General features: G+C 40.2%; 2 protein-coding genes across 5 annotated transcripts; one reads left to right on the top strand and one right to left on the bottom strand.

Annotated features, from left to right (window-relative positions):
- Nucleotides 1–4,080: 4,080 nt before the first annotated feature.
- kgd4 (alpha-ketoglutarate dehydrogenase subunit 4) lies at nucleotides 4,081–7,227 on the bottom strand. Of its 4 annotated transcripts, none has more exons than XM_080532194.1 (5): nucleotides 7,201–7,227; nucleotides 6,267–6,363; nucleotides 5,699–5,762; nucleotides 5,145–5,347; nucleotides 4,081–4,776 (listed from the first exon to the last, which is right to left on the bottom strand). In XM_080532194.1, exons 2-5 carry the CDS (start codon nucleotides 6,315–6,317, stop codon nucleotides 4,759–4,761), a joined length of 336 nt encoding a protein of 111 aa, XP_080388320.1. In that variant the 5' UTR covers nucleotides 6,318–6,363; nucleotides 7,201–7,227; the 3' UTR covers nucleotides 4,081–4,758. The 4 variants fall into 4 exon arrangements, with proteins under 4 accessions (XP_080388320.1, XP_080388319.1, XP_080388318.1 ...); XM_080532193.1 differs by lacking the exon at nucleotides 7,201–7,227 and adding an exon at nucleotides 6,880–7,141; XM_080532192.1 differs by lacking the exon at nucleotides 7,201–7,227 and adding an exon at nucleotides 6,880–7,141 and having other exon boundaries at nucleotides 6,213–6,363.
- A 220-nt stretch (nucleotides 7,228–7,447) lies between these two features.
- cenph (centromere protein H) lies at nucleotides 7,448–10,184 on the top strand (the record flags this gene model as incomplete). The annotated part of the gene is made up of 10 exons (XM_080531358.1): nucleotides 7,448–7,543; nucleotides 7,743–7,881; nucleotides 8,107–8,162; nucleotides 8,260–8,305; nucleotides 8,392–8,460; nucleotides 8,584–8,640; nucleotides 9,301–9,364; nucleotides 9,488–9,539; nucleotides 9,775–9,926; nucleotides 10,089–10,184. The coding sequence occupies exons 1-10, from the start codon at nucleotides 7,531–7,533 to the stop codon at nucleotides 10,182–10,184; spliced, it is 744 nt and encodes a 247-aa protein (XP_080387484.1). The 5' UTR covers nucleotides 7,448–7,530.
- Nucleotides 10,185–16,663: the final 6,479 nt, after the last annotated feature.

A 16,663-nucleotide genomic window follows, 5' to 3' on the forward strand; every position in this document is an offset into this window, starting at 1 on the left:
CTGAGTGATCTCTCTGTCTGATCTGATGATGTCAGTCTGCTGCATAGGATATGGGGAAGTCGTCCATTATTAGTGAGTTGGTAGTAATGGATGCTGGGCTGTCTGTACTGGCAAAAACACATTATAACAGGCATCTCTTAGCGGGACCATCAAGGCAAACTTTGCAAAGAAGAATGAATGTCTTGAATGAAATGACCATCCTGTAGCCAATTCAGAAAATCATGCTGTTCAAAGTGTTTTGAAAGGTTTTCAATTAAAAAAAATAGTTTCATCATGTGAAATTGGGATTCAAAGAAAATCTCTCACCCTTGAGTCCTGACACTACTTTGCTTGTCTATCATGAACATTCATGATAGTATCGCAATATGGGTCAGTATTGTTTTTATCATAACAACATCTTACATCTTAACATGATCTATTGTGCCCATGCAGTCGTGTCTTAGATCCATTAACTGTCAGTATTTAAGTGTCAATGCACTCTTCTATGAGTTCACAGCTCATAATCTATCAGGTTGTTTGATATGACCAGTTTTATAGTTAAAGTGCTGTAGTTATTTTCGTAATGCAGTGAAATTGTCTAATAGCCTAAACCTGCATGCTGTTCAACAGCTGTTCATAAAGTATAATGCTTGCTTTCGTAAGAAAATTTAAAAATACTATTTATACTATGTTGTTCTTGATATAAGTCAAAGAATACCTGTTATGAAGGCTTTAGACAATCAATGTACAAATGTGACAACACTGGAAAAAACAGTGCCCTGCGTAAATAATGGGACCGTGAAGTATTTTTTGTCTTTTGGCTCTACACTCCAAAAGTATTACAAACAATTACTATGAGGTTAAAGTAGAGATTCTCAGTTTTTATATGATATGGTATTTGTGTACATACTGGTTTCACCATTCAGAAATTATTGTAACTGCTGACGGCAACAGCCAGTCTTCAGAAGTGTGTTGTCTGCTTGAGTGCAAGCTGCCTCCAAATTCATTGGATGGCATTACATTATGAAGTAAAACAATGACCCAAAACATACTGTCATAGCAACTAGGGGGTTTTTCAGGGCCAAAAAGTGGAAAGATCTTGACTGGCCAAATCAATCGTCAGATTTAAATCCAATTGAACATGCATTTCATTTCCTGATAAGATTTTAGGCAAAAAGACCTCTCAACAACTGAAGATAGCTGCAGGTACAGACCTGGCAGAACATCACCAGAGAAGATATGCAAAGGATGGTCCACCAAATACTAAACATGAGTGCTAAATTTGGACAATTCAATAAATCTGTCCCATTACTATTTTGAGAACCCTGAAGCAGGGGGAATATGCAAAAAAACGTGGTCTAATTTCTGAATGGTGAAACCAATATGTACACAAATACCATGAAATAAAAGCTGAGAACCTCTACTTATAACCTACCTCTACTAACCTTATATTAATTGTCTGATTGCAAATTCAAACCTTTGGAGTGTCGAGCCGAAAGGAGAAATGCCTTCACTGTCCCTTTACTTATGTATGTGCACAAATCACAAGTTGCTGGAGATAAGTGCAGTACTGTATTTTCTTTGTTTCCATCAGAGCAATTCTGGTTTTGTCAGAACAGTAATTCAGGTGCCATACTGTCAGTAAAACTATAACTGTAATATTCACATGAGTTCCATTGTTTCAAGAAAATGTGCGAAAATTATGAGGACCAACTTGTTACTGTACTTGTATATTTATGTCATTTCAGATTCAATAAATGTGTTTAAATGTGTGTTGCTTTTTCTACTCATAAACCCTGCATTATAAATACAGTACCTTCTGTAGGTGTTTGGACATTCCCACCTAATGGTTGGGAATGTCACCTTACAATTTGGGTGCTTCAGGCAACATTAGTCTATCTCTCCTAACACTTATGATGAGCACTGTATCACTAGTCTTGACAATATATGCATTCTGTGGTGGCTAAGTATACAACTAATGTATGACTGCCCTAACAATACAAACGATATGAAATGTGTTAAAGATTCATTGTTTCACCAATGTAAAGTGCATGCTACTATAGCACAAGAAAGCACCCTCAATATGAAAACATTACACCACAGTAAATATTATAGTAACTTTTAATCATTCATATACAGCAGGGGTCGGCAATAGGCGGCCCGCGGGCCATTGCTGGCCCATCACCAATAATATTTGGCCCAGCAGAATATTTTGAGAATCCACTTTTTTTTTTTTTTTTTTTTTTTTTTTTTTTTACAATATCCGACCGACAGTCCCACATATAGCGCCTATAATGTCCGAATAGAGAATCTACCTCCACCTGAATAATGCTTATTGTACTTTTATCCATGTTGAGAGTGAATGACACAGGGACAGACAATCAGGCAGCGGGGTGCACTGAAGCGCACTGACGCTGAACCCCTCATAGTGAATCATAAGTAGGTGGACAACGTGTAGTGCTGAAATAGCCGTGTGTGGTTTGAAAAAAATAACACCAGCTCAGTAAATAATTCAAACGTAATGTTTACGTATATGTGACTGCAACACACATATGAACAGTAACAAAGCAAATTCAGTTTAATATTCTGAAAAACATTGACAACAAAATCGGTGAAAAAAAGAAAAGAAAGAAAAGTAATCCGCTTATGCGAGGGGTGGTGGTGCATAGGCCTATGCTCCTGAAACGACAGAGCAAACACGCTATTAGGGATAATAATTACAATGAGCCATTCATTCAAAATATACAAAATACAATTAGGTTATTAAATACAATAACGACAGGCTTGGTACTCACTTAATGTGAAAAGTGGCATCTCCCATCGGTCAGTATTTGCTTGATATCTGGTTATATGGACGTCACTTTAATCCGCAGGCAGTTCTCAAGTTTTTTTTTGCATCAATCGATTCCTCTCGTGCGTCTTTATCACATTCATTGAGGAAAAGGACGACTCGCATGTATAGAAAGGGAACATTGTGAGCACGGAAGATGTGAGTCTCACAACGGCTTTGCGTTGATGAAACCAGGTAGGATGAACATTATAGTTCGCTGTCCATTCCTCTTTAAATGCCCTGTTTTCACCGTCAACTTTCCTCTTTACACCTTTGGAGAGTGACATGATGTTTCTCTTGCTAGTTAGCAGGTTAAATGTTTAGCTAACTTCACCCGGCAGGCAAACAACCAATCCAATAATAATGTGACCTTGTCTGGGAGGAGGGGGGAATCATTCAGAATGAAAGTATGTTCAATAATTATTAGATTAAGCTAGGCTGCGCTACATCGTCAGTCCACACATTTATTATTCAAAACTATGGAAAAGGGTGAAACTACGTTTCAATGTTGTTGAGAATCACAACACAAACTTGCTAGTCAAGCCAAAATACTGCAACGTAATGGATTGGACTGCTACCTAGTTAACTACAACACTACTTTACATTGTTACCTAGTTAACTACAACACTACTTTACATTGTTACCTAGTTAACTACAACACTACTTTACATTGTTACCTAGTTAACTACAACACTACTTTACATTGTTACCTAGTTAACTAGAACACTACTTTACATTGTTACCTAGTTAACTAGAACACTACTTTACATTGTTACCTAGTTAACTACAACACTACTTTACATTGTTACCTAGTTAACTACAACACTACTTTACATTGTTACCTAGTTAACTACAACACTACTTTACATTGTTACCTAGTTAACTAGAACACTACTTTACATTGTTACCTAGTTAACTACAACACTACTTTACATTGTTACCTAGTTAACTACAACACTACTTTACATTGTTAGCAGGCTCACAAAACAAGCTGTGTTAGTTGACTAGCGATGTGTACATTTTTCGAAAGAAAAGTCAAAGCATTAGAACGTGTCACATTTTTTAACAATCAATTACTTATGAATGAATGAATGAATGAATGAATGAATGGAATGAATGAATGGTCTTTATTGTCATTGCTACAGTACAGGTACCAAACAACAAAATTTAGGAGGGGTGGCTCCCCTGGTGTTAGGAAAAAAAAAAAAAAAAAAAAAAAAAAAACGGGCCCGCCATCTAGTGGCTCAAAAATTTTTGGGCCCGAGGCCAAACCTAATTGCCGACCCCTGATATACAGCATATCACACAAATTCCATCCACTGCCATTCTTTATCCAACTTGCTGTGTATCCAACAGACTTGCAGTATAGTTCAGAATTGTGCTCCGACAGCCGGTATAATCCATTAATTGTACTAAAAGAGCCAATAGACAAGGCCCTCGGTTTCTTCAGTCTTGGATGTAACTCAGGCTGGTGGTCCTTGTGTCCGGGTATGGTGTCAGCCACAGTGAAACAGATCAGAATGTGCAACACATATGATAAAGCAGCTTCGGTCATTGACAACAATGTGGTGTAGTGATGGACAGATGTATTGACAACTGGGGAAATGTCAACATCAACCTTCCAGCATTGAAGTATGCGAGGATTGTATGGGATGGATGCTTAACAAATAAATAATGATAATCATGACATATTATAATGGCTTTTTTTTCTCTACAAAAACTCACAATGAAATTGTCCCATAAAATTAAGTTACAATCAAGCATTGTCTCCACACAATCACAACTTGTGATAAAAAATAAACTTTATATGTACATTTTCAACATGAATTATATCATATATTTTATTCTGATGAGGTGTGGCAGCAGGTCTTCTTGTCTGTCCAGGAGCGACAGTTGGCAAAGACAGTGGAACTGATTTCCAGAGATAAGGACTTTGGTTGCATTCACTGTCACTCTGGTCCGCCACGCTGTAAAATAGAAAACACAAGAGGAAGAGTTATGAGGGAGATTATGATACCAGTGAGATAAGAAGGATCGATAGACACATCATGCTATGCAAAGCACATCTCGGCTGTTCTATCCACAGCAATGCTCATTTAACACAAATCTTATCCCTGCCCTGTATAGTTATTTGTTGTTATTATTATTAAAGCTGTTCTGACGAGATTTCACCCTACTACAGTTCTTTAACAACGGTCGCGCCCGTGCGTGTAGCCTTATGTATCAACTATCTGAATTATCATATGGACTGAAAACAAAGAGCATACGTCTCACGAGACTTATCAAAAATAAGCCTGGATTTTCCTTTAGCAACATTGATGGAATAGTCACTCACCTGAATGTAGTCCATCTCCTCTACTGTGATTGGCCTCCTGCGGTACCTCTGGGGGAGCTCTTGGACTGTGGCCAGGCTGTCTGGCGTACCGGGGATTTGCGTGACAGGTCCAGGGGTTCTTGATAGCAACGGCGGTGCTACTGGAGGAGAACTAGGAGAGCTCTGTGGAAGGTTGACTGCTAATATTTTCAGAGCTTCTTGGACTGAAATAGAGATAAGTTGTTGTTTAGCCAACGTACAGCACTCGTAATAATTCACATGAATTCATCTATTTTCTTCCTGATATACAGAGGGTTATTTTTGGAGAAAACATTGCATATTAATGCATCCTGTATGTTTCTGTTCATTCCCAGTGAAGGGAAAGGTAGGCTGAACAGAAAGAAACAGTATGCTGAGGCCGTAAAAAAATGCACAATTGCATAGCTGTGTTCCCATCAGCTACAGAACATAGACGGTGGGCGGGATTTGGTATTCAAAGGGCAAAGCCATAGAATTTGAAGTCTACTATGGGTGAAAGCACTACAGTGGCTAGAAAAAAAACACCGCATGCTCACCATTCGGCCTGGGGATGTCCTGTCTGTTGGGAAACTTGATCAGTGGAGCATGAGGTCGCACAGCCTTAAGTCAATAGAGGACAACATACAAATCAATGAATCATTCAGTTAGGGCCAGCATCCACATGATAGTCGGTCTGGTGCTACAGTAGCATATTGTCCTTATTGTTGAACAAACTCAAGACGCAGAAACCCTCTTCTATTGTTTAACTAGCAAGTTATATACACAGTTCAACGACTAACCCCCTTGAATAATGCATGTGAAAGTGACAGTTAGCTAGAACTGGATATTTGAATGGAAATAGCTACAGATATTTTAAAAATCCTAATTCCTGACATCTCCTGTAGCTACTGTTAACTAAATAGGCATTGGAATTGCATGTACAAGGGCATTAGCCACAGGGTAGTTAGCCTGTCCGATTATGAACTGAAATGAAGCGATAATCAAACTAATTTATTACCATCTTTGGAAATATGAATCTACATAGACTATTGAACATCTTAAACTACTCACTTGAGATGCAAGTGTTGTTGCAGTACGGTAAATGGGCCAGTTTGACAAGCGTACCTGTACTACTCGACCGGCAGACGCCATTTTGGAACTGACTTTGCCCCCCATGACGACCTCGCGGGTCTTCTTCCGGGTGAAAAAAAAGATGCAATCCCTAAATGCACCAGAAGAGGGAGATGTCATTCACATAAGAACTGTATAGAAACTTTGGCTGTGTTCGAAATGGCATACTAGCATACTGCATACTAGCATACTCAATTAGTATATACTGCATACTGCTTACTAAATTCATAATAAGTATGCCAATACCAGCCGACCGAAAATCTAGTACACATTTCTTGCATACTCAAATTTCACATACTCTAGTGTGAACGCACTGCATACTCAAAATCTACGTCATATCTAGTATGAGTAGTATGCTAGTACGCCATTCCGAACACAGCCTCTGTATTGTACAGAAACCATAGGACAAGACGGTATGCGGCAGGGGCGCAGAGCACGGCTGCGATGCGCTTTTTGACAGCAGGTCATGGGATGATAAAGCTCCTCCATCCAGTTGAAAATGATCAATAAATGACAGTTACACAATATACATGCACTCCAATACATATGGAATACAAATGCAACTCGTATTCGTTGTCTAAAAGTTGATTATTTGTCAAATGCTTACCACTGCCAATAGTGTCGGTCAGCTAATAATAGGATACATTATTCTAAAACAAAATAAACGGTAAGGTCATTTGGTCAGGCCATGCTGTCAAAACATGTTGTTGGTTAGCATTAGAAGATGACTTTCTAATAGAAGAATAAAACACGTCTTAATCCCACTAAATGCTCGGAGTAGTCTAAATGATTTGACCAATTTGAGCTATTCAGAGCCCACTGACAATACACCTAGAATTACATGTTGCAATAACCTTTTAAATAGAACTTTAAATATCGGAATCCAAATGTCAATGACAAACACAGCTAGCAAAGGCGAATAACCTACCTATCTTTTATTTCACTCCGCCTAGAATAAAAACCAACGGGATTTCCCCCCCGAGGCGTCACTTGGTCACGTGATTATCGGTCACTTCCTGGCGGTACATTCAGTTTGCACCAGTAACCTATCACAGAGTCGAATCTTACATTGACATTTCATTGAACCAATGAAAATACAAATATCACAAAGAGTCGAATACCTCGTCCTATCACATGAGAGTTCTCAGACAGTTAGAAAAAACCGATGTGTTGTTGTTTCACCAGGTTGGAAAGCTCTCGGTGTCAAAATACTGAGCGAAGTGAAAACTGAAATAAGTTAAGGAACTAGCAGACTTACATGTCGCTCCCAGGTCAGTTGTGAATTAATTCGTTTCCTACAACGTGTTAATTATCTCCGCCTTACACCTCTGTTTTTTGTTAGCTAAAAAACTCAGGTGCCTGGGCTAGCTAGCAGGCTAGCTGGTGTGTGCCACTCCTGTCACTGTTGTAGTGTTGGTGTTGGGGATGATGATGATGAAGGTTTTGTTGTGATTTGGTTTCATTTACCAGCAGGCAACATGGACCCCAGTGATGAAATGGAGAACCTGGCCTCCAGGGTTGAGACTGTGGACATGAACGGTGGTCAGGTACCTCTGGTCCCCAGCAATGGACAACAGAGCGACAGCTCAACCACAGCCACAGTACTCAGGTTAGCAATCTGCACTGACCTATAGGTTATTCTCATTGAGTAGTCACTTAACATTAACAATTTCAGGACACATTTTATTTAAAATGTCCTGTCTTACATGCATCATATAGAATGTGAATATATATGAATGAGTCATTTAGGAAGGCTTTGACAGATGCACAGAGCTGGTAGCACAGGAAGAACTTGTATTGATTGTTTCAACGATTTACTGTTTTTCTCCCTCAGGATAAAAGAACAGATGTTAAATCAATGTTTTGAGATGACAGTGAAGCTTCAAGCAGGTAGGCTATGTGATATAACCGTGCCACTGGATTGTGCATGCTCGTGCTGACATAATGTGTGTGTCTAGTATAATCAATGTCAAATTCTCCAATGCAGAAAAAAGCAAAAGACAGATCAGCTCATCTGATGCCGAAAAAGACATGTGAGTGTCTTTAGTAAGATAAATCTAAATCACTATTGTGTAAAATATTCTGAAATGTTAATTGCTTTCTTGTTGATAATCCACAGGCCTGCTTATGTCAGTGAGTTGGAGGAGGCACGAATCACTCCTTTTAACAAGACATTGGCAATACAAAGGTATTTCAGCCAGGCATTTGTTGGAGCTTACAAACACTTCAAATGGAGAAATTCGGAAAATGAATTCCAGGGACCGTGATCAAGCTCATTTGATTGACTTAATGTGTTGTTTGTTGTTGCTAGGATGCAGGTGTGGCATGCCATCGCTGAGAAGTTGAATCAGAGTGATCCACAGACTGAGTAAGTTAGTCAGAAACTGGTTAAAACTACCTGGTTTATAATTCACGGCCAAGCACTCCAGCAACTTTCCCTAAGTGGTCCTTCAAATACACAGCTGCACCTTACATACAGTATAATATATTACAATCCATTATATGCATTGTAATGTATATGTTAATGTATTTATTGTTATTATTTTATATATTCTGTTATACTATATATCATATTATACAGCAGTTGATTAACTTATTTAGATAAATGTATTTATTTTAAGTCTCTTTGGATAAAAGCGTAATGACTTAAATGTAAAATGTTAAATGCAGTAATACCAAGAGAGTATATGTGTCGCATTTGTAAGTCAGTATGGTAGTCCTTGTAAGCAAGTAGTATACAGTCATGTGACCCCCATGAAATATTTAGTTCATTTTTTAAAGAAATATCGACATATCAATATTTGATCTTCTTTCAGACAATATCTATTAATTACATTTTACATATTTGATTGTGTTTTATTTGTTTGGTCATATTGCCTCCATCTCTCAGTATTGTTAAAATGAAGATCAAACGTCCATATGGTTAAATATGTGAAAAAGACAATGGTTTTCATGGGGTGTCCTATCCTTTTCACATGACTGTATATGAACCTATACTGTAGTTAAACTGTACCTGTCTAACTTCCAGAGAAATTAGAGGGCTGACCAATCGTAGTCTGGACTTATTCTCACAGATAAAGACTTTTCAGCAGGTGAACTATCTTTGCATTTTCTTCTAGCTCATTCTTACACTTTTGATAGCTTATGCATACAATGTGTTTCTGAAATCAATGCGTATTCTTGGTGACCTTTTATTGTGCTTGTCATGTAAACAGGAATCATGTGAGCTCCAGGATCAAATCACAGATCTACAAAAGCAGAGGCTAGGTATATCATCCACATAATGAAAATACTATTATGGGTTTCAGTACATTCAAGGTGATCTTATTCATGTGCAGCTGTTGGTCTAGATCCAGTCTGGATGTCAGACGTAAGCCTTTATGCTACCAAATGTACAACGTACAGCAGTGTCGGCTTGTCAAGGACAAGTTGATTAAAGTAGAGGCAGACTGTTAATCAGACATAATTTCCTATAACCTTGTTCATGTTTATCTGTCTGCAGACCTAAAGCGTCAAACCCATGAGATAATGAAGGAGATGGGTGAACTGAAGAAGAAGAGAGAGTATTCAAAGGTGGGGAAGAAACAGGAGAAAGGCCAGTCTCACCTAGAGAAGTACCAGAAGATTGCCACTATGACACAAAATGTCCTACGGGTAATTTTCAACCATATAGAGTGTACCAACTTCAGAAACACACACACACACACACACACACACACACACACACAGGAAATATGAATCCACCATTTATCTGTAGAATTAGGTTGTTATAATCAGGATGTATATGTTCTGTTTTTTCTTCTTTTATTTTACCAGGGGGTTATCATAGCCAGTAAAGTGAACTGGATAGACGATCCCAAACTCAGAGACATCGCCATGGAGTTGGAAGACATTCCCATCTCTGAGGACTGAACCAAATATTGGCACTTTTGTACTGTATTTTATTTTATGTATTGTGTTCTTGAATAAAACTACCTGTACTGTTGTATATGGGAACAACACACAGACGTCGGAAATGTTTCTTGATTTCGTAATGGTATTGAGCAGTGGTGGACTCAGGCTGTTTGAAGGGCAGGGGCGAAAAGAAAAAAAGGGCACCTACTGCACAACATGGGACCCCATCAGTGCACATGGTCAAGTTTAGACCATTGGAAGGGCAGCCAATAGGGCACATCCTCTAATTTTGCCACTCAAAAGGGCACTTAAGCGAGACGTTTTTCAACTGTGGGGGCACCAGGAGGGGCAGTCGCCCCCTGCCCCCCCTCTGAGTCCGCCAGTGCCCCTCTGTAATCTCTGCTCGTATTAAACACTGGCTTACTGTACAGAAATCTTAGAATAGGAGTGATTGAAGAGAAGGCAAGTCGAAACAGGAACAAACACTTATTTAGCTGATCTTCCTGCCATGACACCATGGCCTCCTGTATTCTCTCTGGCAAACCTATGGAAACACCTTTATAAAAATCCCACTGGTCAATATTGAAATCCTATGCTGTTTGCATAGACATAGTATCTATTAAACTGTCTACCACATAATTCTTACCTGCAGAACCGGTGCTGTCTGTCCTGGTGGTCTTCATTTCAGAAGCCCCCTGAAACCCATTGTTCTCTCTTTCTTTAGGACATTTCTGCTTTATTGGGGATAGAGACGATGGCTTGAATCAAACCAGGCACCCATCGCAATAATGACGGTATGCACATTAGTGTCCACTTAAGCGCCCCCCATGAAAAACTTTTCTATGCCAATTATATACCACCAAAGGAGTGACATCATATCTGAATTAATGAATGGTCTTTATTGTCATTGCTACAGTACAGGTACCAAACAACGAAATTTAGGAGGGGTGGCTCCCCTGGTGTTAGGGAAGAAGAAAAACACTTTAAAAAAACACAAGAAGGGAAGGAGCTGGTTTACATAAATAAAGGCTATGTACACTATCCACTATACTATACTGTACAGATAGACGACTAGGGTTGTCATATTGCACATAGTGTTATTGCACATTTATTTGGAGAATAATTATTAATTATTAATTTGGAGAATAATTATTCTGGAAGATGAATTCATCTAGAGATGAATTGCTGTTTAGAAAAAGAAGGGGTATGAGCAACTGTAGACACACGGATGATCGTAGCCACATCTACCATAAGGGTTATGCCCAGGGTTTGAGTTATGTCGGAGCCAATGGGAGCTGAGCTCCCATAAGGAAGGTCTGAGCTCCCATGAAAGCAGTAAAATCATACATCTGTGGGGGTCGCTAATAATACATTACCACAACCATTATTTGATCAAAAATTTCAATGTAATGAGTATTATAGTTGTCTATCTGTACAGTATAGTATAGTGGATAGTGTGCATAGCCTTTATTTATGTAAACCAGCTCCTTCCCTTCTTTTTATTTTATTTTTATTTTTATTTTTTTCTTTCCTAGCACCAGGAGAGCCACCCCTCCTACATTTTGTTGTTTGGTACCTGTACTATAGCAATGACAATAAAGACCATTCATTCATATTTATATTTATTTATATGATAAATATTCTAAAATAAACACGTTTTCCAAAAGAACTACGCGCAACAGCATTAACCTCCTGTGAATGACAGTATGCCTTTGACTGCTTGCACTTTACCACCAAGACACTATGGGGCGCAGTAGAATATTGTGCAACAGCAGAATATGATCGCTTGCGAATGTGAAAACACGATTATTGAGAAGAAAACATTCCGTAGCTAGCTATCATGCCGCCCCAAAAAAGTCGACAAGCCTGGAAAGTTTCGGGTTTTCATCCAAGAAACCAAACTTGAATTCAGCTGCACCTGTTATGACACCTAACGTTGAAACTGTTGAAATAGCAGAGCTCAAACAAAAGCAAGTACTTCCGAAGAAAGTAGCAGAACTCACCTCCAGTATGTATAAGGAGACAGCTAGTTCGTTCAGGGCAGCCTATACTGTCGCTAAAGAAAGGATGCCTTATACAAAACTGAATCCAATTATGAAATGTAATGAGATGAATGGCGCGACAGTTGGCCCCTGCTCACCGATCCGATCATTCATGTGCCCAGATTGTAGAGCACATTGCACAAGAGATTAAACAAATTCATTTCTAATGTCAAATCACTTGATTCCCGTAGTAGCATAACATTAGATGAAAGCACAATTCATGGACGAGCATGCATGATTATTTATGCTTTATTATACTTTATTTATACTTCGGAACGGCAGCTATTCACACAACGTTGACTGCTGACCTGACGCGGAAAAACAAGCCCCCGGTAGGTAGAATGGACCGAAGGACCATGATCTGTCTCTATCTACTTCTCTCGGGAGACATTCAGCTGAATCCCGGACCAGTCTCAACCAGGCAAGCTACACGTTTGGCCAGAGAACAGCTACGCCTTTCCCAGGCAAATGATACTAGCGAAGCCATTGACGCCATTGTCGACAAACCGGTCAAACCGGTATCAGCAGCGGACTTCCTGGATTCAGACGAGGCTAACAAAACAATGGGTAGTTTCGTATATATTTGGTATCTGTTACTGCTAAACATGAAGAAGAGTTCTTGAGCAAATTTAAGAGTGTTTATTCAAAAAAGCAGGTTACACAGCATGGCCCCTCAATGGAGCTGGTGGTCCGATGAAGGAAAAGAGGGATCTGAACAAAAAGAGAAAGAGTCCCTCTGTGCACAGGATTTTATACCCCCCCCTTGTCACTGTCGCTGAGCCAATCAAAACAGAGTCCACGTCATTTTAATTTGGTTAGATACAAAGTTTTACCAGTGAGATCATAGTAGGTGAGGTCATTTTCTGGCCTGTAAATAGGATGTTATTGTCTTATTATAATGCAATTCACCCTATGGTCTAATACAATTCTAATGCAATTTATGTTATGGGCGTCTTGTTGGCTCGGGCCCTAATGCAATTATATCTTCCCATGATGATATTACATCCTCTGCACATGCATGTCAAAAGGCCATTGTGTGTATTTAGAGGCCCACCGCTATAGTTACAGAGCATGAAAATACACTACAGTAGCTATGCTAACAACATTACCCCCCCCCCCCCCCCCCCCCCCACCTAACTTCCACCAGCTATCTAGTGAACACAGAGGCCTCCCCCACCCGGCGACGACCCCCCCCCCTCCCCACTCCCTCCCCCACCCGGCGACGACCCCCTCCCCCCTCCCTCCCCCACCCGGCGACGACCCCCCCCCTCCCCCCTCCCTCCCCCACCCGACGACGACCCCCCCCCCGCCCCTTCTCCACCCGGAGACTCTCTAACGAAACCGTTGAACAATGGGCGACCCCCCCCATCCCCCAATCCTCAACTTGACGATGACCTGAATTGTGACTATTTCCAAGTCAAGGACATGAACTCTCTATTTGGACACAGCAGTAAGGGCCTGCATATTGTTCACCTTAATGTGAACAGTCTTGTGCCTAAACTGGACCAAATCAGAGAAATGTTCCATGACAGCAAGGTTCACATTTTGAGCTTCTCTGAGACCAAGTTTGATGATTCAATCAAAGACCCAGAGATTGAAATAGTTAACTACACAGTCATCAGAAACGACAGGAACAGGTATGGGGGTGGTGTCTGCATGTACATTCACAACGATATTATCTTTAACACCCGGTATGACCTGAATCGTGACAAATTAGAATCTGTTTGGGTTGAAATTATCTTTAACAAAGCAAAACCGGTGCTGGTTGGTACTATCTACAGACCTCCCGATCAGAATGATTTCTATGATATTCTTGAGGGGTGCTTGGATGACGTTGACTGTGTGGAAAAGATTCTTATTGGGGATTTGAACACGGACATGCTCAGAAATGAAGCATCCGTTTTCAAATCCTTCACTAGGTTTTCTGAATTGCACGGTCTCCGTCAACAAATTACCAAACCCACTAGGGTGTGTATTTCTACTCAAACCACCATAGATCTCATTCTAACATCGGATGAGTCCAAAATCTCCAAGAGTGGGGTTAGTGTATGTGGGCTAAGTGATCATTACATGATCTTTTGCACTCGTAAAAAACATAAACCCAAGGCTGGCGGTCATAAAACTGTAACCACTAGATCCCTTAAATCCTATTCTAGTGAGGCCTTAAACCATAAACTGGAGAATCAAGACTGGTTAGATGAACTAAAATGCACACAGGTTGAAGAGGCATGGCTAGGTTTCAAAACCAAATTCCTAAATATTATTGACAGTATAGCCCCCATGAGAACCACCAGGGTTAAAGCCCGATCGGAACCATGGATGAATTCGGACATTCTAAATGCTATGAAAGTCAGAGACCTAAAATGCTCTGAAGTTCAAAAATGCAAATCAAAATTAGTGAAACACTTAAACGAAGATCACAAAAACCACTTTGAGAAAATTAAAAAACAATACAACAAACTATGCAATCAGGTAATTACCATGACCAAATCTGCTAAGAAAGAATACCTCGATAACAAAATCGAAGAAAACTTAAACAAACCACGTGACCTTTGGAAGCTACTTAATAGCCAACTAGGTTGCAGTCAAAAACTCAAAACCAGGTCTACAAACATCAGCATAAAATCTGGAGATTCTCTCCTTACAGACAAGCTGGATGTGGCTAAGTGCTTAAACACTTTCTTTACAACCATAGCCACTAAATTAGTTAACAATCTACCACCCCACTCAGGGCGTTATGGTGTAGAGCACATCCGTGCGTTCTACAATAAACTGGGTGTACGCAAAGATGATTTTAAACTCTCCATGGTGTCAAACGATGAGGTGTTTAAAAAGCTGGGCGCTCTACACTCAGAAAAGGCCACGGGCCATGACAATATTCCAGCCAGATTTCTAAAAGACTCAGCTGCCTCCATTACCCCAATCATCACCCACATAATAAACCTCTCCATCAAACAGGGACACGTCCCCCTTGACTTTAAAATAGCAAGGGTAACCCCACTGTATAAAAAAGGAAGCAAATTAGACCCAGGCAACTACCGACCTGTTTCTATTCTTAATTCCATCTCGAAACTTATGGAAAAAATAGTTTATGAACAGGTTGATAGGTACCTTACCGAAAAAAATCTGATGTATGAATTTCAATCAGGATTCAGAACATCCCATTCCACTGACACATGCCTTCTCTATTTGAACGACCACATCAACCATGAGGTGGACTCGGGCAAGTACTGCGGCATGGTCATGCTGGACCTCCAGAAGGCCTTCGACACAGTAGATCACCACATATTGTTAGATAAACTGAAAGCAATTGGGTTCGATAGAACATCGGTGAGCTGGATGCAATCCTACTTAGAGGGGAGGGATCAGGTGGTTAGTGTGAACGGAACACTGTCCCCCCCCCTCCCAGTGACCTGCGGCGTTCCTCAAGGAAGCATATTGGGACCTTTACTGTTCCTAATATATGTGAATGACATGTCATCAGCATGTGATTGCAATTTGTTCCTGTTCGCGGATGACTCGGCTCTGCTGGTCTCTGACAGGGACATATTGCAGGTGGAAAAAGCGCTAAGCACTGAACTGAGTAGAATCTGCATCTGGCTAGCTGACAATAAACTATCAATACACCTAGGTAAAACTGAAACCATCCTATACGGATCCCCATCTAAACTCAGAAAGGCTGAAAATTTTAAAATAAAAGTGGGTAACATTAATATCACAAGAAAAGAGGATATTACATACCTGGGCTCCATCTTAGAGGCAAATCTTTCCGGAGATAAAATGGCAGCAAAAGTAATCAAAAAAGTGAACCATAGAACTAGATTCTTGTACAGGATATCCTCACTTGTCAGTAAAAACACACTGAGGACCCTATCAGGAGCTCTCATTCAATGTCACTTCGACTATGCCGTAACATCATGGTACTATAGAACCACAAAGGCCCATAAAACAAGACTCCAGACAGCCCAAAATAAACTGGTTAGGCTTCTGCTAGGCCTCAACCCTAGGACACATCTAACCGCTGCTCATTTTTTTAGCCTTGATTGGCTACGAGTAGTTGACAGAGTGCAGCAGCTTGCACTGGGCCTGGTCTTCAAGATACGCTACACCACAAAGACACCCAAGTACCTGTCAACATACTTCCAAAAAGTGAACAACGTCCACACATACAACACCAGAGGAAGCTCCACGAACCACGTTCAACCGCGTTGCACCACAAACAAGGGGTTAAACTCGTTTGCAAACTATGCAGTAAAAATGTGGAACGCCCTTCCTATAATCTTAAAGGAGTGCAAAACACTGCCCACCTTCAAAACCACTCTCAAAAAACATTTACAGGAGGCTGCAATCCGTAACTGGACCCTCTAAATCAAAAATCTGATTAAAAGACCTGAACTACCCACTGTACATTCTTTGTGTTTTGTCCCCCGCCCCCACCTGTGGTGTATGTCCCCA

The sequence above is a fragment of the Nansenia antarctica genome (genome assembly GCF_963989245.1).
Source record: "Nansenia antarctica genome assembly, chromosome: 5".
Taxonomy (NCBI): Eukaryota; Metazoa; Chordata; class Actinopteri; order Argentiniformes; family Microstomatidae; genus Nansenia; species Nansenia antarctica.

Coding starts and splice junctions, on each gene's coding strand:
- kgd4 (XM_080532191.1), bottom strand. CDS start 6,392: ATGACATCTCCCTCTTCTGGTGCATTTAGGGATTGCATCTTTTTTTTC. Junction 5,763..6,266: donor CTGCCGGTCGAGTAGTACAG/GTACGCTTGTCA, acceptor TATTGACTTAAG/GCTGTGCGACCTCATGCTCC. Junction 5,348..5,698: donor GGACATCCCCAGGCCGAATG/GTGAGCATGCGG, acceptor TCTCTATTTCAG/TCCAAGAAGCTCTGAAAATA.